General features: G+C 43.6%; 1 protein-coding gene across 2 annotated transcripts in view; it reads right to left on the bottom strand.

Moving 5' to 3' along the window:
- The window catches only part of AFF1 (ALF transcription elongation factor 1), a 67,207-nt gene that overhangs the window by 30,539 nt on the left and 15,673 nt on the right, over positions 1-20,995 (bottom strand). For both annotated transcript variants that reach the window (XM_014880565.2, XM_014880566.2), the window contains exons 2-3: positions 13,858-13,978; positions 12,339-13,337 (exon numbers count right to left, since the gene is read on the bottom strand). In XM_014880565.2, coding sequence (XP_014736051.2) covers positions 12,339-13,337; positions 13,858-13,978 — 1,120 coding nt within the window. The remainder of the gene's footprint in view (positions 1-12,338; positions 13,338-13,857; positions 13,979-20,995) is intronic.

The raw sequence follows: 20,995 nt of genomic DNA, 5'->3' as shown, positions 1-20,995 counted from the left end.
TTAAGGATGAGACCATCCCTTCCTTGACTTCACACTTCCCTCATATGCAAGTGTGGGAATACTTGTATATATATAGGTTTTCCTTGGTGCTATTTTCCTATTAAGCTCAAAAACATTTCAGAAATATACAACAAAAAGGGACTTTCATTACTGTCATGAAACCTTTATAAATATCATTTATTTAAAATCTCAAATCATAGGGAGCTCAGTAGTCCTTAATGACTGACTTCATGAACTACGGCTACAGATTTTAAAGGCCATTTTATTTCAGGGAATATTATCTGAGGTTTCTTTACTACTGTAAAATAACAAAGGTACTATTTGGCAGCAGAGTCCCTCTAATAGCAGCTTGAGCTGTTTCAGGAAATTCAGGAAGCTGCTGTCACAGAACGACAAATCTGTGAGAAGGGAAGGCAATTTTCCCAGCAGGTTGACCAAGACTAGGATTAATTTTCACAGGAGAAAATAACACAAGACACATCATTTTTGGCACAGAAGAAGAAAGCTCACTCAATTTAAGCAGAAACATGACAACCACAACAAAAACGCCCCCCAAACATAAGGTAGAATACAAAAGGACAAAAAGAGAAAATTAAACACAAAGAAACTGAAACAGCTGAAGTTTTATAAAAACCTTATATCAGATTCTCCTTGTGGAAAGCAGTAACAAGGTAGCACACACTGCAGCAGCTGTAAGAAATACATGTTTTGGGGATGTACTTGTTTGAATTCTGTGCCAGCTTCAGGTAGGCAGATGGGTGGGTTAAGCAATGGGGAACGAGCAGAAAAATAAGCAACATATCCTGGGTCCCCCCTCTCACCAACCTAGTTCTTCAACCTAATGGAGTGGGACTGAAATAATTCCAGCAAATCAAAGCAAAGCTAAAGTAAATCTACTTGATGTTGCTTCCAGTGTTAAGTTTCACTTCTGTAGCTCATGAAAAACAAAACCTACTTATGCTTTTTTTCTGTATGCACACTAAAACAACGCTGAGGCACTACAGAAATGTACAGTCTCATCCAGTCAAAGTCTTCAAAATTACACTACAAATGCAGTTGTTTTCTCATTTGTGTTTATGCTGCTTGCTTGAAGTCGCAAGACTTCATTGTAGACTACAAATCCAATCTACCAGTCTCAGAGTCCACAGGAGCCTTCTAAAATAATTTCTCTAGGTGCTATTTCAGGTCCTCTGTGGGCACCAGGGCTTCACAAGCAGCTCACCTGTAGCCAAGTTCCCTGTGGACAGTTCCACAAGCACACTTAACTCATTTGAGCCCACTCCTCTCTTTTCCAAGGAAACACCAAAGTTATTCTACTAAAAAAATGCCACACCACCTTCTCTTCTGCTTCTGCCCACACCTCAACTCAGCAGCCCAGCTCCAAGTGAAGACAGCAGCTCCAGCCTCGTTACAGGTTTGAAAACAAATCAAACCATTCCCATGAGCTTTCTTCAGCTGACACTGAATGATCCTGGTAATTTAAGCATTTTACATCAAAATACTCAGCAAACAATGGTTGTACTGTCCTGTTCCTGCGTGGGTGCCTGCAGGAAATAAAACATTCTTTAAAGATTTTACACGCTTTTCTAAACCTGAGATGGATTATTTTGCTCAATCTAAAAATAAATACACGAGCCTCCTTGTGTTCAAACGGCATAAGAAAAACAAATTGCTGTTTTGTCTTTCTTTGACTGAAGTAGCCAAGGGGGTTGTGTCCTGGGGGAGCAGACTGTTGATATGTTTTAATGAAGGATTCCTTACAAATCCTGAGCTGCTGGCAAAAACTTGAGCATCTCTTGTTAGCCTCCATCTAATAATAATATAACTGAAATCCAAACGAAGTAAGCATGGAAATTAAGTGCAGCATCACCTGTACATTGCCATGCAGACCAGGCCTCTAGCCAAGGCTGATTATCTCTCTAGTAAATTGCTCTGATATAGAACCTCCACACAAGAGCATCTCTCCACTGCAATGACTATCTGTACAGTAGCTCTAAAAAACCTAGTTCTGACCCCTTGACTCCATAAAACTTGCCTACCTACTGTCCCCTTAGTGTCTCTCCACTAAATACATTTTAATACTGCTTAATGTGAATCTGTAAGTACTGTATCCATAAAAGACTGAGGCTACATCCCCTTAGTCCCTGCAGAACGAATACATGATTGTCTTTCAATGTAAGCATTTGAGTGAGAACAGCAAGCCTCTGTCTCAGGTATCTTCTCATTTCCAGTATCACCTCATTGCAATTTATGCTCAGATATATTTTTACAGTATTTTGAGTAGCCTGGCTCTAGCCTACTCCAGAAAAAAGCTGGTAACTGCAGCTGAAATAACAAAAGATAAGAAAATAATAAGTATGTTTGTTAAGAACATCAAGGAAATTGGGGCTTTTGGCAGTGAGAGGCATCCTGTGGTTCTGGGGATCACCTCAGATAATTAATTGCTTCTCTCTCTCAGAAATGCTTTCCCTGTCTGAAGACAATTTTCCCCTTGGAAAACAAGCCACATTAGATTTATGATGGCAGTGATGGTACTTGGTGCACCTCCCCTTAATGACTCTAAGTAAACAAGACTTGGAAATGCAGGCTCTCCCAGCTGTTTGAAAGCACCCTCGGTACCTCCCTGCGTTACCAACGCTGCCAATAAAAGTTTGGGAAATTAAACAAATTGAAGAGGCAGGCTGCAGCCTGGAGCAACATCACCAGTTCCACATCAGCACCCAACACAGCTCTGTGCTGCTGCTGCTGCCTGGGACAGACCACACAGCCTGGAGGGGAGCTAAAAGGCATCAGTCATGAGGAGCAGAGCATCAAAGGAGAAGGCAAGAGGGAGGGACATGGGATGCTTGTTAGTACATCTAAGGATAGTATTGCCAAAGGAAAAAAGAGAAGAAAACACATGTGTTGAAAGGATGGGTGTTGTATCTCTCTCCCTAAGAAAATGAAGTTCTTAACTCAGAAAGAGCCTACATGCTATTTTTAAACCTTAATGGAAATGGAAGAAATATCTTTAAATGCTTCCAAACCAGGGAACTTAACCTGCAGGGAAAAAAATAGCAGGATATCCTTTTGCTTGCAAAGGCAACTATCACTATTGTTTTATGACTGAACTAAATGCAAAAAACCCTATTTCTAGATTTTATGTTTTGAGGTTGGAACAGCAAGGTGCCTTCTTATTATCACCATTATCATGTCTACACAGATGAAAGTTATCCCCCTCAAGACAAATATTGGACAAGTCTCCTGGAAGCTCCCTATCTTTCTAAAGACAATGGGAAACCAAACAAGTCCTGTCCACCAGTTTTACCTGGTCACTCTTCAATTTTGTATGCTAAATAGAGTGACCACATAACTGAAAGTAGCCTAACATGAAAACAGCTTAACTTATACTTTCAGCTGTAAAAGCAGTGTCCGAGGTTGACATGGTCTGCTCCCAGGAGAGGTTTGCTATTACTCAGCTGAGCACATGCAGACACTTTCATCCTCTCCTCAGCAAACAGCTTTGTGCACTCTGCAAAAAGCTCTCAGCACCCTGAACTTGTTTGCCAGGTGGGAAAAGAGGTCAGGGCTGGACAGAGCCTTCTAGAACCTTCTTTGCTTATGCTGTGCCTAGAACAACCAGTCCACAATATTTAAAATCTGTATATAGAAGACACTTGCCTTTGTCACAACTCAAAATGTAAGGTTCCTTAAAAGACATTTTTATCATCCCCTAAACTCTGCATTAAAGACTGCAGACAGTGTTCCCCAACTCCCAGAAATTCTTTATGGCCAGGCTTACACACTGCAGAGCTCTCACACACAATTTTTATCTGCAGCCAAGTGAACCAGGAGGTGCTGAGCTAATGTACCTGGCATTTGAGAAGTGATCCTTGTCAGTCAGATGTAATAGGAAGGCTACAGGCCAGGAGCCTCCCAGGCTCAAAAAGCTATCAGAAAACAAAGCAGGGCTGAGAGGATGGGAGAGGGTCAGTTCACTTTTTCTTTCCTTGTCTGTATAATCTGGAGGGAAGAAATGGCTTTTTTTGCTTATTTAGCATGCTGTCTGATTGGCTTGTAACTAAAATCCAAACAAGGAGAGATGATTACAAGAAGTACCAAAACATCAACCAACCAACCTCTGCCCAAGGAAAAACTTACTCCATCTTTTCCTGATGCATCCTAGGGACAGCAAACTGGAGATGACTACAGACATTTCCAGATTGTCTGTATCACTGTTTCACTTCCCATCATTTCCTTCATACATAATAGCTCAAATGATGCCAGTGTTTGTGTTAAAAGTTCCCAAGAACCCATGGCAAAATACTAAAATCATTTAAAGTACCTCAGGGATGTGAGCAGGCAGGTTCATAATTTGTAGCCATGGGCTCAATACCTTTGTGTACTGTGACTTTTTTATATCCTCTCAGGCAGCGTCTCTACATTGTAATAGGTTCACATGCAATCCTTGTCCAGCTGACAAGCATTTCCCTACATGTGCAGCACAGAAGGCTCTGAGGAAATGTCTAAGGAAATGTCTAAGGGAAGGGTAGGACATACCCAAGGGGTTACTGCTACCATAGCAAACAGAAAAATAAATACCACACTGCTTCTCCTCTTGCTTTCATTATGGAAAAGTGTGCAATATTATTGTGGCAACATCAATACTGTATTGACAAAGAGGGGCAGGAATGGAGCTGACCTGCACCAAGGAGGCAAGGGATGTCCTCTGCACTGGTAAAGCACAGATGGCATGCCTTCAGCACACTCAGCCAAGGAATAACAAAGCAAAACTGCAAAGAGACAAGCAATGTGACAGCCCAAGAACACCTTCAGCAAAATGCCTGCTTCAAATGAAAACATTCAGGCTGAATATACCACACCTTTCACCTCTAGAGAACAGATGGTGTCCAGCCAAGTCTGAATTACAACTTGGTCTGAACAGCAGTGAGCTGACAGGCTGATGAAAGAAACCAAAGTATTCCTAGTATGAGGAGGAGTAGGTTGGTAGGATCTGAATCTACCATTAACTTTGTCTCCTGTTATATGAATTCACCCTACATCTTCCCAAACCTTTATCATTCTTTGTAAGTCACTGCTATTCAAAACACAACATGCATAACTCACATTTAAGGAAACTAATGTTATTACACCAAGTTAAAAAATATAAGCTTTCGAAGAAATGTCACTACAGTGTTAAATAAGGAATCATTCCACACATTATTTTTCAACGAACTTGTAAAATGCCCAGTCAATCTGCCTGTGTGCTCATTCTACAGACACACAAACATACTTGCAAACACATACAGCAGTTAACCTTAAAAATCATGGGGAAATGCTCACTCCTCCCCTTGGGGGTGCTTTCAATTCAACAGTGTATTAAAACAAATACCTGAATTTAGGCTCTAATTCAAGACAAATTCTCTTAAAACTATGCTAATACAGAAACTAAATTCTCTCATCTCCCAAGAAAAGGAAAAAAATAAATATTGCTATGTTGTTACTATTCTTTCTAACTTCAAGCAGTAAAAAAGATCTGAAAACTTTAATCAGGATTTTTGGAGGTTTTTTTAATGGTCAATTTTTTCTTGTGACTTAGTGAAGCTTAGTAAACCAGACAAGATAACATTTCTGACTGTGGCATAACCTAAGATACCTGGTAATCTCTTGAATAGCAAAAGTTACTATTGTCTTCAAAGGAAAGTGCACATTTGAACAAGTCACCCAAACCAGTTTCTGTAAGTAATGGGAGTTTGGGTCAAGTTTCATAACTGGTTAAAAATTAGTCCACAAGCCAAGTACTATTGAGCTCTATTTCCTTAGCAGCCAAAGCAAACATCACCCTTGTTCCTTCCTCCTTTGATTCCAGAAAAGCTCTATCTGAAGAACAGGCAGAAAGGCCAAAGTGGTTGAATTCAGTATCCTGGAAAAGAGGGACTCACAGAAGGCCATAATGTCTTTTATTACATTAAGGCAGCTGTGGGGAAGGGAGGGGACAGAGGACCCTTTCCAGCATCCAGCCCTTGGTGGGTCTGAAACAAGCACAAAGTGATGTCAGCTGCAGTTTGTCTCCCTGTGCTTGGGTACGTGCAAAGGAAGCTGGGCTGATGGCAGAGCCTCTCTGGGAATGCACCCGGACTTTTTGCTTGGAGCACAAGGGACTGCCAAGATCACATCTCCCACTGTCTGCTACCCCTAACTGTATGCAAATAGAGCATCTCAATAGCTAATGACATTTATGAACCATTTGACCAATGCAACAAATTGGCAAGAAGATGTAACACTGTTAAAGCAGTTTGGAAGAGAAATTGTTGTGTCAAAAAGCGGGAGATCAGCAAGTTAGGAGTATCACTTTTTCCAACAGGGAATTGAAATATTCTGCCGGCTTGGAACAATAAAGCACTATTTTATTGTCCAAATAATAAATGCTCATCATTGTGAAGATAAAAGCTGGCATCTAAAGCTTGGGAGGGAAAAGGATGTTAAACATATTTCAGACAGCAACATTGTTAGACATCAGAGAAAATGAAAAATGAGACCTGAAACTTCAAAGCACAGAATAACAACACAAGGAAACAAATAAGAGTGGCATAACTCATATAAAAACAGACTACACTGAGTACTGTGCCGGGGCAGGAACACCACCACTTGCTGACTTCATTTCAAAAATTACCATATAGCTGCAGTCAAGCTTTGGTGAGCTCTGGCAGTCTCCTGCCCTACCCAGGACCATTGGGAAGCCCTTCTCCATGCAGGACTGTACCAGCTCATACAAACAGCAGGGGAACTCTTCTCCCCTTGATGCTGGTGCTCACTGAAAACCAGAGAGCTGACCAATACCTCAGTGAGGCACCTTCCTGCTGCAGCACCCACATGGGGCAAGAGCACTGTCATCAGTGCCCAAAAAGCAAAAGCAGTACCACCAGACTTGTCATAACCCACATAATTGTGGTGATCCATACTCCTATGGAGCATCCTTAAGCTGCAAAATGCCACTTCCAATGAGGCTTACTGGTAGCCAGTAAAAAAAAAAACACCCACGAAGTAAGAAATACAACACAAAGCACATGCTAAACATTTTCCTACACTCAAACAAAGCAAAGAATCAGATCAAAGTCCAGGAGGAGCTCAAAGTAGCATTAGGAGATTGTTAATGTGATGACCAACGTAGGAAGATAAATCTTGTGTTTTATTCCTGAAAACACATCTCTTGAACAAGACACCAGGAGTCTACGGCCAAAATAATTTAGAGGCTTGAAACAGGCAGACTCACTCTCTGAGGAAACATCTCCAGTGGCATTTGAGACCAGCAAAGACCTCCAGGCTAGCACTTACCCATGAAGTACTGCTTGGCCAGGGAGAAGCACAACCACACACAGTTTTTTTAGACTTGCCTCATTTATGAACTTTTTCATCCTTCAGTAACTAGAGAAGTTAACTCCATTTACATGAGGCAGCCTGCAATTATTACAAGACTCACTGAAAACACCCCCCCTCTCCTTGCCAGCCCGTCCTTCAGCGACCTGCTCCCAGTCAGATGTGAAAGGCAGACCAGGCACAGCCTCCTCCACTGGACTTCACGGGGCTGGGTGCCTGCCTGGGTTTCACCTCGACCCGCTGAATCCAACTGCTGACCCCACCCTGGCACCGGCTGTGTGCTGCACTTACCTCTCTGAACATGTCTTACTGCCTTCCCACATGGCAGGGCAGATTTCCTGTTTTCATACATTGCCTTGTCAGCCCTAATCAGTGTCAATAGGTTATGGTGTCTTTTGTGCTGGCGGCGTCAGCCGTGACAGGAAAGAACTTTTAATCTCTTCCCTCACACCGAGCCATGAGAAGCTGCAGGCGCTCCCAGGCATAACTCCCTTGGCTCCTCTCCGAAAAATTCTCTCAAGCACTCGGTTGCTTAGCAATATTTGCCTTCCCCCTGTACAGTTCAAATTGGCAACATCTGTCCTTTTGGCACTTTCCACTTGTGCAAGAAACGGTACGGAGAGTTTCAGAAATCTACAGAGAGGTTGGTGGAAGATGATTCACGTGAGCTATCAAGATGCTTTGGCATTTTATTGCTGGTTTATTTCTAGCCTGGATAGAAAGTGTGGCTTCTTCCAAAGGAGATGCACACAAGGGAAAATCCTCTTTTGCATCCGGTGGGACTCACCTACTAAATCAAATACAAGTAGCTTTTTCTGTTTACATAACTACACCCACATGCTCTGGATTGGCTTAGCTGAAAAAACCCAAACAAAACACAGCACTGACATACAATTCTTTCCTGTCAACTGGGATTGACTGTGACTTCTAAGGTATTGCATGCTCACCAAGTGAGATAAAACAAGAGAAGCCAAGATGTGTTTATGGATTTAAAAATGAAAAAGCTGTGTGCAATCCTGACCTCATAACTGCTAGTCAAACCCCCAAATTGCCTGTGGGCCATGCAACCATCCCAAGGGACAGTGATCAAGGTCATTGCCTCTGGATCTACCCACAACCCAGAAAATGAGGGCAACAAGAAATTAAAATAATGTAGGAGCATAAAAACTACCAACTGTTTCACTTCTGAGAGCCAAAAGGGAATATGGAGAAGGCCCAAGTGAAGGGATTTGTCTTTGGGCACTTGGTATTACAATAAGCAGCAGAGAATCCTACAGTAAACCTTCCTCTGGCTGCAATTCATTTCTGCTCACACCACAATGCCCAAGGGTTGTGAGAAAGGCCTTGGATGGCACAGCTTTGGATATTAACATGCAAGTTGTCAGGGATGCTTACCAAAAATTAGATAGCTCAGTTTCAGCTTTTAGGGTGAGGCTGAGGTTTGCTTTTTTGCCTTTAAAATTTTTCTTACCCAAAACAGTCAGAAAAAGTAGCAATTCTCATTCACGTTTGATCTGCTTCTTCAGCAGTCCCACACCATCAACAAGACACAAGTCAAAATTGACACAATGCATGTGGGGAAGCATGGAAACCCTTCTCCAATCACCTAAAACACTTCTGATTGTAAACAAGTAGCAGAGGAGACACAGAAGTAACATCTTATAACCTGTCTTGGTACAAAACACGGAAAATAAAATAGTCAAAAAAAGGAATACAAGAGGAGAGGGAAAAAAGCCCCAAACAAAACATAATCTCCCTTCTATTCAGTAAATGAGTAAATACATAAAAGATTGGTAGAAAGATGACAATAGCTTAATGCTAACTACTGTGTGTTCATGACACAAGGCAAACAGTGCTACATATGTCTTCGAAGCTTTTCATTTTGAAAGGATGCAGGATTAAAACAATATATTTATTTCTACTTTACAGGGTTCATCTGTCTGACAACTCCTGCCAGTAGAAAAACAGGTGCCATGAAGAGAAGTGCAGTGAAAAATTATCTGCCCAGAAAAGACTTTTTATATTTGCCATCTAAACATCTTTGCAGGTATTTAGTAATTACTACTTACTATATAACAACCATGTTTTAACTGGAGAACACTGTTAACTGTTTACTGAGGAAAACACGGCTGTTTCATTGTTGCTTGTTGTTGTTCAAGAGTTCTAAATTGGCTGCTTTCCTCTTTGGGCCTCATTACTTGAGGTAAAAGGAGCTATGTTCTAACCCACCCAAAATTTTTTGAGAAAACAAAGCCAAATCTTCAATGAGCATCAAGGGCCATACATTCCTGCATACACTATGCCCTTAAAAATGCTTGAGGATTTATAAACACTCTCCCTCAAAACAGCCTGACTGCTTCTTCCCCCGCTGTCAAGCTGATTCCCTTTCACACATCACAGTCTGTGTCAATGGAGGCAATACAAGGGGCTTTGTTGGTGCTGCAGCTCTCCTAAAGACATGGAGAGAGAGAACTTAAAGCATCTTTGTTTAGGTGCTAAGGAAGAGGTAAAACCTGGCACATAAAGAGAAGGGATACATCCAAGCTTCTTCATGTGCACTATATTTTTAAGCCTTCTCACAACAAATTTGGAAAGATGCGTTAAAGGGGTAGTGATGACATTTGAAAGTGAAGGCTTTGATTTGGAGAAGAGGGGACAGAGCTGTTCTGTGTCTCTGTGAATGCAAAGTGAGTCACTGCACTGTTATCCACTGTGGATTCATACACTCTGCAGTGAAACTGTGCATCTAGTTGGCCTGGAAGGCTGAACTTTTCAATGTTCCCATGAGCAGAAGCTGTCAATAATGAATTCACAGCTGCAGGTGAAACACGCCTTAAAAATTCAATTAACCAGAACACACGTTGAGGAAATGGCTTTCCTAAGTCATGTCAAGGGAGATCACAGGAAAAACTATATTTGGCATGTGGCTGTTCAGTAAACTGGGGCCTAAAAGTTCAGGGAAGAAGAGGGAAGAACAGCAGCTTCTGCTAGTCTAGACCTATTCACTGTCAGGGTCATTGCAGGGCAGGAGCCCCCCTGCAGCTCCTGTTTCACCACGAACTAAAGAGAGGAACGATCTTTCAGCCAACAGAGCCCCAGCCAGCCTCTCTTGTACAGCACATCCAGGCCATATATCCAGGAGTGCCACCTCACTGTTTCTTCCTCTTCTCCCTCCAGGCTTCAGCCCTGGAGGGCTCTATCATCAAATAGATGTTCATCACAGAGACCAAACAGAAGTAAACAAATGTGACAATGACAAGACTGAAGAAAGCAGAAAAAGTAATGCATTTTTCACTAGAGCTTACAGAGCCATTACCCAAAATGGCTGTATTCCTCCCTGGCTATGCACAGAAAACAATCAGGGCCACAGTCTAAAGATCCCTACTGCACAGCAGGATCATTCAGCATATTCACAAAAAAAGGTTCCTCAATCAGCTTCAAAATGGACTAAGCATATAATAAAAACCAGGGTCCTGGCTTGTGCAAAAACCATTTTAAAAATCTTCAATTTCCTTTTCATTGTGTTCTTACTTTGCCACAGACAAAACAGAAAGAGCAGGAGCAATGCTACTCCTGCACTGGCAACTGTAGGAATTTCATGGGCATTTGGACTCAGACTCACGTGCTGAACAGAAAGCGAAAAAAAGGTTTCATTCACCACACAGCATCATAGCTAATGCTGCCTTATCAAAATTCGTATTAAACTAGAGTTACATGAGATGACAGAAGAAGAATGGGGATGGGAAAAGAGATAAGACAATAATGCAGATGAGACAACAAGATAATGTCGGTGATGCCCTCCATTGCTTTATTTCTGTCCCAGGAGTAAAATCTGGTTAAGCAAATAAGGTAATGTGGACGTCAGTGAACTTCCTGTTTTGAGGTGTGATGTGCAATGCCAAACCTACTTGGTAGCAAATAAAGTCTCTCAGCACGAGAGTACTTTCACAACTTCGCAACAATGTCATTTTGACAGTTTCCTCTCATTTCCCACAAGATACTGCCTACAGCCATTTGCGGCTGATCCACACCCTTTTCCATGAAAAATAGACTGCACCCACACTCTTCCTTTTCATTACAAAGGTGGCAAAAGACAATTTGAAACAATCTCTTGCCCAGGTGCCTTAGGACCATGGGATCCTACATCCCATAGCACATAGCAATAACCTCAGGGCTGAAGGGTGGGCACGGTCAATATCCAAAATGTATCAGGGGGACCAAGTACCTTTGAGCTCACAGGAGGCCAAGTCACAAGGCAGGCAGAGTCAGTGTTCTGGCCCCCTGGCACAGCTGAAACTGGGCTTCAAAGGGCAAAGGAAAAGGAGCTGCATTTGCTGAACAGCATGTTTGCTGCTCCCCCTCTCCCACTGTTTTACCAGTCAGGGCTTCTGCCTCCATCCCACAGGACAAATCAGAGACGTGGCCCTGGGTCAGCAAAAACATGTGGAGTACAACAAGGAAACTTGCAGTATCAAGTCATACTTTCCTGTGGGTCTACAGTGAGATTTTACAAACTTACAGATGAGAATCCTGTGGTGTTCATAGTCCCTTATCACAAAGCCCAGGTGACCACAGAATCTAATGCATTGCTACTGTCCCACTATTCAGTGAGGATTTGGGGTCTCCACCCACCACCATTCAGAGTCCTGACACTGCATCAACACTTGATCTTCTCATCATATTTTCCCCTTCTTTTCAACAAGCCTTAGAGGAAAACAAAAATTATGGGCACTGAGGCAGGCTCGAATCATAAAACCTGCTGCAGCCTCACTGAGAAAACAACAGAAAAATCAAAGGAAATGTCTGATTTTCACCATTTAAACAGTTATCTCACACCCAGGTCAGCCTCAAAATGCACCTTCCAAACAGGGTAACACACACAGAGTCATCACTGCTTCTAGCAACCACTGCAGTTTGATGACCTGTTCTCCCACAGCCAAACTTACTCTGCTCCAACAGACATCCCCAAAAATTGCACTCACCTCTATGGGCTCAGAAGGGGTTTCAAATTTGGATAGTTCTGCTTTGGCTTTGGCCTTCAAATCTGAGAGATCGTCATCAGCCTCCTTCTTGGGCTCAGAAGGCATTTCCAACTTGGATAGTTCAGCTTTAACTTTTGCCTTCAAATCCGAGACATCTTCATTGGGTCCTTCATGGTATTCCTCCAGGAGAGGTTTGAGCTCCAGGGATTCAAATGGTGCCTGATCTTGGCCATCCATGGGTCTGACATAGGCAGTTGGTTTCTGCTGCATTGCACTGACTTTTGATGTCAAAGAAGGGGGAAAAGTCTGAGAGGAAGGCTGAGTGGTGCTGGTCAAGGTAACGGCTGGGCTGTCCCGACTTTCCTTCTCCTGTGATCCTGTCACTAAGTCCTGTAATGATTTGGTTTGACTGTAGGTTGACCCGTGACGTTTGCTGCTGTTCTGCGACCTGGAATTGATATTCTGGCTGGAATGTAGAGGTGACAGGGGTGCCACAGGAGAAGACAACAAACATGGCAGGAACGGGGAGAGTGCCAGAGGGGAGGCCTGCAGGCCATGAGCATGACCTTCCCCGCTGCCAGGCTTGTCACTGTGGCTGTGGGGAAAACCTGCCTGAGTGTCCCGGCCAGCCCGGCCGTGTTCCTGACCGTGGCTCCGAGCGCTGGGCAAGCTGCGGCTCTTGCTGTGCAAACCTGAAGCTGGTTCTGTTCCTGGCTGTGCCTTTTGGTAGTGACTGGAGTGGCTTGGAGGACGAGGAGGTACAACCATGGGTCCCGTGGGAGGACCGCGGGGCAGGTGCTGGAATGAAGATGGCAATGTACGGATGGCCTTCTCAGGGAAGTACGGGCGATCAGGCTGTCCGGGGGGAAACAGAGGGGCAACGCTCTTTGGAATCCCTATAAGGTTTTGACAAGATTTGTTGCTCATGAACTCCTTGACCTCCTCATAATTGCCCAGCATGTTCTGAATTCGGCTTGACAACTCATCTTCTTTATTAGTCTGCAACAGAAGAACAAAGAGGTGGATATTTCAAAAGCCCCCCAAGAGATCCAGCTCAGGAAGAGACATTCTTCAAGATTTTAACTTAATCACCACACATCACCGTGAGTGAAGTTAGGCAAACTCATCTTGAGCCTGCAAATCTCTCCAAAGAAGACAGGACTGCTTGAGCCACTATCAGCTATTCCAAGCCAAGCTTGGTGCATCTGCAGCCTCCAGGAATGCTAACATCAGATTCATTTGTAATACCCACAGCTGCAGGCAGACAGGCAGCCAAGCTGCTCCTGAGCACTCTCCCTCAAACTACAGGAGGCCAGCCCAAAGTCCATACTGCCCTTGCACAACAAACAGAGATTCAAACACATACTCTGAGGAATTTAAATTAAGCAGATGGCAAGATGCTGTGTTTGTATTTATCGTGCTCAAGTCTGCTACACTCTATGCAGAGCCACAGCTCTCCTCTTCCACCCCAACCCTCTTTCCTCCTCTCTTCCCCTCCCCCCACACCCCGTACCATTACCTTGTAGGGTTCTGCAAAGAGGGGAGTCTTCTCAGAAAACTGCTTTTTGTCTTCCAGAGCCTCCTGACTCCGTCTCTCTTTCTCTCGAATCCGCAGCAAGTTTCTGTCCTCATTGCACAAGCTTTAGGAAGGAGAGAAGGGAAGGATGATTAACATTGTACATCACTGTTATCAACAAGTATTTACTTTGTATAGAAACCCTGGTTTCAGACAATGGCATACATCCAGAATGAAAGTAATTTTGAAATCCACGGAATGGTTACAGCTGACAAATCAGTTACATCAAGAACTTGCTGCACAACACAGTAATGTGGCACACAAGGTACATGCATACTTCTCAGTGATTTCTACTCCTGATACCATCCTTCAAGAACAGTGGGAAGGAAAAAGCTATCCATCCATTTCATTGTGAAACAAATTGAGGAGCAGTCAGTGGGGGTGACGAGCACACCAGCTGGCAAATCCATTTGCAACAATAAGTGTGAAAAGCTACCATTCTAGTTCTTCAGACTTCCACCCCAGCACTTCGCCCAGGGGTAAAAGAAAATCCATTATTTTGAAGGTGTTGCTGCTTTCAAAGAATGAACTTTGCCTACTCGGCAAAAAAACAAGGCAACGCTACTTGGCAATAAACAGGCTTGAAAGCTGCTCACCAGGAAATCCATGCAGTTGCATTTAAAGCAATCACACAAACGTATTTAGAAAGGTCTCAGAAACTCAGAAAACACCAGATCAAATTCCCCTGTTCCTCCTCAACCACATCTGCATGCACTCAACTCCACACCAAAGCACCAATAAACCTGTGTCACATGCACAGCAGAAAGACTTCATGGAAAGCCAGATCCTTTAAACTACACCTTGCCTGTGAAATTTTACTGCAAAACAAGGGAATCTCTTGCTCTAATCTTTATAGACATTGGGGAAGGAAAAGCATGCAGACATCTCTCTCCTGTCCTATTTCTACTCTACTGCACAGTCTACTGTATACATACAATTATTATATTCTTCTTCATACTCACAAATTCTCAGGTGTCCACTTTGCAAGGGAAAAGCCTTGTCATCCCCACCAGTGACATCTTCCCAAATGCTACATCAATAACCACCTACTGAAAGTTTAATCATCCCTAGAGGAGAGGAAGAGGACTGGCTTTGCTGTAGCAGTTAACCAAGAGGTCTGACTGCTGCAGAGGGGGTTTCCTGACTCAATGGGAGCTCTAGAAAATGATGCTGACAGATGGCAAATTTCTTTATATGGAACTGCGGTAAGGATGTACTTGTGCCACTAAGGCAGAAAAACACATGCAGGGGTTAGACTGCGCACATTTAGCATAGTTTCCAACTTTGGTAGTGCCAAACTCTTTCCAAATATAGCAAAACAGAAGTGTCCAGTAATATATATACACCCTACTTCTGCAAACAATTTTAAATGTTCATAAAATAAAAAAGAAGAAACCAGGAATCATAGACCACTGCCTCAGTAAATACATACAAGTCTTCTGTAATAAACTGTATAATAGAACCATTTCCCCTGTGCATCTGATGTCATTTTGCATGTCATCAATTTCCTATCTATAAGCAATTCGTTGGGCAGTTGCACTGTATGCGTCAGAAAAGCTTTGTGCAGTCAGGTGTAGGAAATACCAAATGCAAAACACAAAAACTTAGGAAAAATTATAAGGCAGACTGGAAGCAATCTTGGCTATATCTACTATCTGAAATTGTATGCTGGTAAATGATTTTTTTTTTTAAGTGAATGTGTTTCATAAAAAGGCAGGCCACATATTATGACCCTGAAAATTGCTTTTTACTAAAACACTGTGCTTACATCCTTGTGGATTACGGATGTCCTTCTATTTCTAGGCTGGCAAGCACCCAAATTCAGAGTAATCAAGTTGTTTTGCTGAGAGGTTCTGATCACGTTCAAATAAAAGGAAAACCCTAAACCACTTGAGTCTCTCACAACAATAATATTTATGCTGAAAAGTAGGTATGTTTCCTATATGTACCCTGACACTGAGTGTAAAACAACTTACGTGCTGCTTGCTGCAAAGACAGCAGCTGTAATACTTCTAAAGGCCTTTTCTTTCCCTGAACCTTCCTTGACCCCAAGCTCTCTTCCCAGCAATAAATTCTTTCTAAAGACTGTGGAGGCAGGGCAGAGGGGAAGGGCAGGGACACCGCCTATTTGCCACAGTGCCAGTTCCTGAGGGTTTAAGAGGAGACAAAGGTGCCTGCTCGGGAACATCCCAGCGGACACGGGTGCTCGCACACGTACGGGGCAGTGCTCGGTGAGGTCAATCTTCACACCCTCCCACGCCTCAGTGGCCCGGGCTGCTGGCCATGCACAGCCCAGTGCCCCTGCCGCCAGGCCAGGGGTCATTCCCCTCGCCTTTGCTGCTCAGGATCGCCAGCCACCCTCTGCCTCCCTGTCTGAATCGGGTCAATGCGATTTTCATTCCGAATTTTCCTCCAACTTCATTGAACAGAAGGAGCTACCATTTCAAAAGCAGAAGGATAAGGGGAAAAAAACCCACTAAGTAGCTACTAATTTAATAACGCCATTGAGACCAGCAGCCTTCCCTTCTCTAAGTTGCAGACAAGACCTTAAACTACGCTAAAACCTCTTCCAATTCTATTTTATCATATAGGTGTCATGAAAATCTTTTGAAAACCAGGGCTATGCTGTAACTCACACGGCAGCTACCCTAAGGTCAAGTGTCAGGAAGCCAGGCAGAAAGTCGCTGAGAACCACGGTCAGCTCGGGCCCTGTGTGGCCCCGTGCCAAGAGGAGAGGAGGTCTCCATGTCCTGCCAGGCGCCAGCGAGGAAACCCGTGCGGAGACGCCGCCTGCCAGGCTCCGGCACGGCGTCCCCCGTGCACACACTGCTCCTGCCCTGCTACTGCCAACGCTGCAGGGAGAACCCCAACTCCTGCTCTTCAGGAACCTCCTCAGACACACAGCTTTGACATTCAGGTTTTCCTAGAATGAGAACTCAAGAAAAACCTCAAAACTACCCCCAAGCTCTTCCTTACTGGTTTGCAGAAATGCTTTGGGAAACTGGACCTTGAGGCTTGGCACCAACACACCAAGCACTTGGGAGCCTGGGAGTTGGGGGTACATGCACAAATCACCCCTACCAAAAAAAAAAAAAACAAACCAAATTGTGCCTTGATATAGACTGAAATAGCAGAATTCTGCTAGGCTCAAAGCAGCCCAAGGTGAAGGCACTGCACTGGCTCCCATAATAAGGGATTTGGTTCAGGAAATTCAGCAGAGCACGTACCCTGACCCACAACATCATCCAGACTTGGGTCTGTAACAGAAGCCATAAAATACCGACGTGCTCTGAAGCTGCTCTCAGTGACATGCCAACCCTTACTACATAGGTTCAAATGCTGGTATGTGACAATCCAGACCATGACAACATTTTCAAAAAATAGACTAGTGCAGGAAGAAATTCTGCCTCTTCTGTCCCGTGTGTTCTCCAAATGAAAATGAAATTAAAATAAAAATCTGCTTTAGTTATAGTAAGATCTACTGCTGGCTCCCAGAAGGAATTATCCCAGAGTGAGGAAGGGAGGTGAAGAAAGTCGAAAAAGGAAATATACAGAAAACATTCACTTCCCTCTCAACATGCAGAACCTCTTCCTCTGAAACCCTGAGACACAACATTTCATTTTAGTACAACTGCAGGAAAGCACAAATGTATTGAAGCTCTTTTGTCATTAAAATTGAGTTCTTTTCTAAGGTGAGAAACTGCTCTCATGACTGAGAGACGTATTTTTGCTTAAGGCAAGACACATCATCCCCAAAAACAATTAAACAGAGATCACAAGGAAGCTTCACAACAGCCTTGCTGCAGCACGCTGGCTCTGTTCCTATTAAAGTCTCCACAGAAGAACTGCCACCAATTTATAGAGCCAAGATCACATCTGCAAAGATTAAATATGCAGTTTCATTCATCAGTCCATCAGCTTGAAAAGAAACGTGGATAAAGGCATGGCACAGAAAGTTCCTGAGCGTCACAGCTGAGCTCAGCTCTCACAGTGGTATCATCTACACAGCTTGACAGTGACTGCAACACGAGCAGATGAAAGGACAACACTACAGTTAATACCAAACAGCATCAAAAACTCCTCGTCCCAGCCTTTGCTTTCTTTCCTTTATGGAAACATTGACAAGTTGTGACTTGCTGAATATTTTTAAGTTCTGTTTTATATCAAACACTATTTCTCAGAGAATACACAGTTTGAACATACACAAGTGATAAGAGAAAAACATAGGGCAGAAGTACAACAGATGGTACAGTTAGTCAATAATTTTCTTCATCATCATCAATCAGCTTTGGTACACGCTTCCCAAAAATACATATCTTCACACTCAAGTGACAGGAATTGGAATTAGCTTTTCAAGATTTTGCTTCCTCTAGCTCCTTCAACTCATCACGTCCATCCAGCCTTGTTTATTGACTGTACGACAGGGGCATCAGACCCATTGAGCAAGAGATCAAAGCCTCACAGCCCACCTGTTTATCTACAATGACTGTAAGAAAAACCTCCTCTCAAATATTTCTGAACAAGAAAACTGTTCCAAGAAAATTCAGCACTGCTGCAACCTTTCCTTCAAAGCATATGGAAAAATGATTCTGAATACACCTCTTTTAATGTTTCAAACACAGAACCCCTCTAAGTTATACAAAAAAAATTGGAGCAGAGAAGGGTGGAATGTTGTAACATCCTTCTGTTGTGGCAGAAGGGAACTGCCACTTTGCTTAAGTAGAAGCCAAGTTGGCTTTTGCAAGAAAAAAGAAGCAGTTCTACTTTTGTAACATTAATCATCTTCTCACTCAGCCTCTCCCTATGGTAATCTTTGGGTTCAAATTCTTACTTATTTGTTTCCTCCCACTGTTGCCAAGTTTAAAATTATATTCATTACTCAGCCATTAAAAGGCTTTTGCTTCCTTTCAGCATCAATAGGCCTTTGATCATCAAGCAGTTCCCAGGAGTAAGCCTGATCTTTTCCTAAAGAACTGAGCCCCTGCAGCGCCCAGCGACTTTAGCAGGAACTGGGAACTCTAAGATGTTCTTCAAACATGACAGATCCTTCATAGACTGAGCCTAAACCCCAGTGCAAATGGCTACGCACTTAAAAACACACTCCCAAGATTTCTCAGCCTGTGGTCCACGAACCACTGAAGTCTCAAGAGGAAAAAGCAGACTTGTCAAAAGATGCAAATAGCTGACAGTAACAACCTCTTGTGCCTACTCAAGAAAGACAAACAAGTGAAAAGTTTATGACTTGGACTTTCCCTCGCACCCTGAAATGTTTAAAATCTAACTATTCCTTAGTTATAAACTGCCACAGACAACAGCAGCTTAGGAAATCTGGAAAAACATGACAATTATAGAGCACATAACTATAGCGCCATAGCCGAAGACCTGAACAAACCAAGAGGCAGCATCTGCACTTGTGATGCTGCAGAAATGAAGGTTCTAAAGCAACCCAGGCTTTCAGCCTCTCCCCACGAAGGTGACGTTAATAGAACAGAAAAGGTGTTAATTATAAGTTAGACGGGGAACACGAAAGCTGTCATTCGCCATCTAAATGCAAATATACTAGGACGGCTTTTAAGAAGGTGTGATTGTGTGAAGTGTAATTACAAGGAAAGCAGACAAGGAGTTGATGAATTTAAGGCTTTGTTTGTTCTGGATGTGGCAGGCAAAGCAGGAAATGTGAAAAATTTAAATCACCGGGTATGTGCAATGAAAAACCCTGACCACTTCTCCTCTGCAAGGCGTTCTGTACACCGCAGTCTTAGGCACACATCCCAGGATTTTCCCCAGCCACGTGAGTGCTCTGACTGCCATTCAGCCCTGAAGGCATGCGTGTCTTTGTGGGTAGATGAGTAAAGATCTGCAACTCAAAGTGCTATTTCAGTGACCGGGTATGCAAGAACGAGTCAATCAAAGCTGCTGGCGCCTTGGCTGCAGCTGATGGAGCAGCTCAAGAAGCGCAGCCTCGGACGGGACCCGAGTCCAGGACGAGTTGCCCAGATTTTAAGAGCCCTCTCATAACTGCAATACCAGGCAGCCTTGATTGCGGTGACCCAACCGTGACAAGACTGAGCTTCCATGTGAGCAGCTTTTGCAGGCAAGAGGAGCCCATCCATGTCTCTTCTCACTCATCAGCAAGGATCAAAAAGTTAGCTTTGTCAGGATACAGATAAGACAGTTGCCCAAATGGGCTTACTTTGCAGAGGTGACAGTGAAAAATACGTTATTCTAAACTTCACTCTGAATCAAAATGGGAGGCTTCAGTTTACCTCTAACTCATCTACACTGGTCTGTTGCACAGCTGAGCAAACATTTTCAAGCAGCCCCAAGTGCCTCCTCCTAGGGAGAGCTCTCAGACCCAGGGACAATCTGGCCAGGCTCAGCTGGTACACCCAGATCCCTCTGACAGCGTGCGACATCCTGGCTTTGTCTGAGAATCCGCTTCTATGGAGAAGCCGCATTCCCTACTGAGCAGATCCTGCTCCAACAGAGAGGGGACTCTGACTCACCCACGACTGTCTCAGAAGTGACCTTTTCCCATTTTTATGGATTTAAAAGTCAGCTGCAGTCACGAAGTCTCTGATCCACAAAATGCAACCTGGCATTATTCCCCATTTGCCACAGGGCAAGCACAGGGATGCTGGCACAGCAGGGTCACCAGCTCTGTGCCCCAGCCACTGTTGCAGCAACTGTTCCAGCAGCACCTTCCCTGCCTCTGCAGCACCTGGAGCTTGCTGCAAGCTGGATTTTTCCCCTTAATGAAAACAGAGGTAAAGCACTTGGCAATTGCTGTGAACTGAGCATTCAGACTTGAACTCACACGTGGCCGTGTCAGAGCAGCACAGTGGCAATTTGGATTAAGTCAGTGTTCAGGTAGTGGGCAGGCAGCAAGAAAAATTAAGGTGAAGAGACCCATTAGAGACTCAGCTTGACATGTTCTGCTCTCCACCAGGATTAACCTCTCACTACTTGGGAATGGACTGCCCTGCAGCATTACTCTCTCCCACAGTGTTTCTTCCTCTTGATATCTACATGTCACTTACAATAAAAAACATCATGCGATTGTTTAAGTCAGCCTGAGACA

The sequence above is a fragment of the Sturnus vulgaris genome, chromosome 4 (assembly GCF_052056855.1).
Source record: "Sturnus vulgaris isolate bStuVul1 chromosome 4, bStuVul1.hap1, whole genome shotgun sequence".
Taxonomy (NCBI): Eukaryota; Metazoa; Chordata; class Aves; order Passeriformes; family Sturnidae; genus Sturnus; species Sturnus vulgaris.
This window is presented reverse-complemented; position numbering and strand designations above follow the sequence as displayed.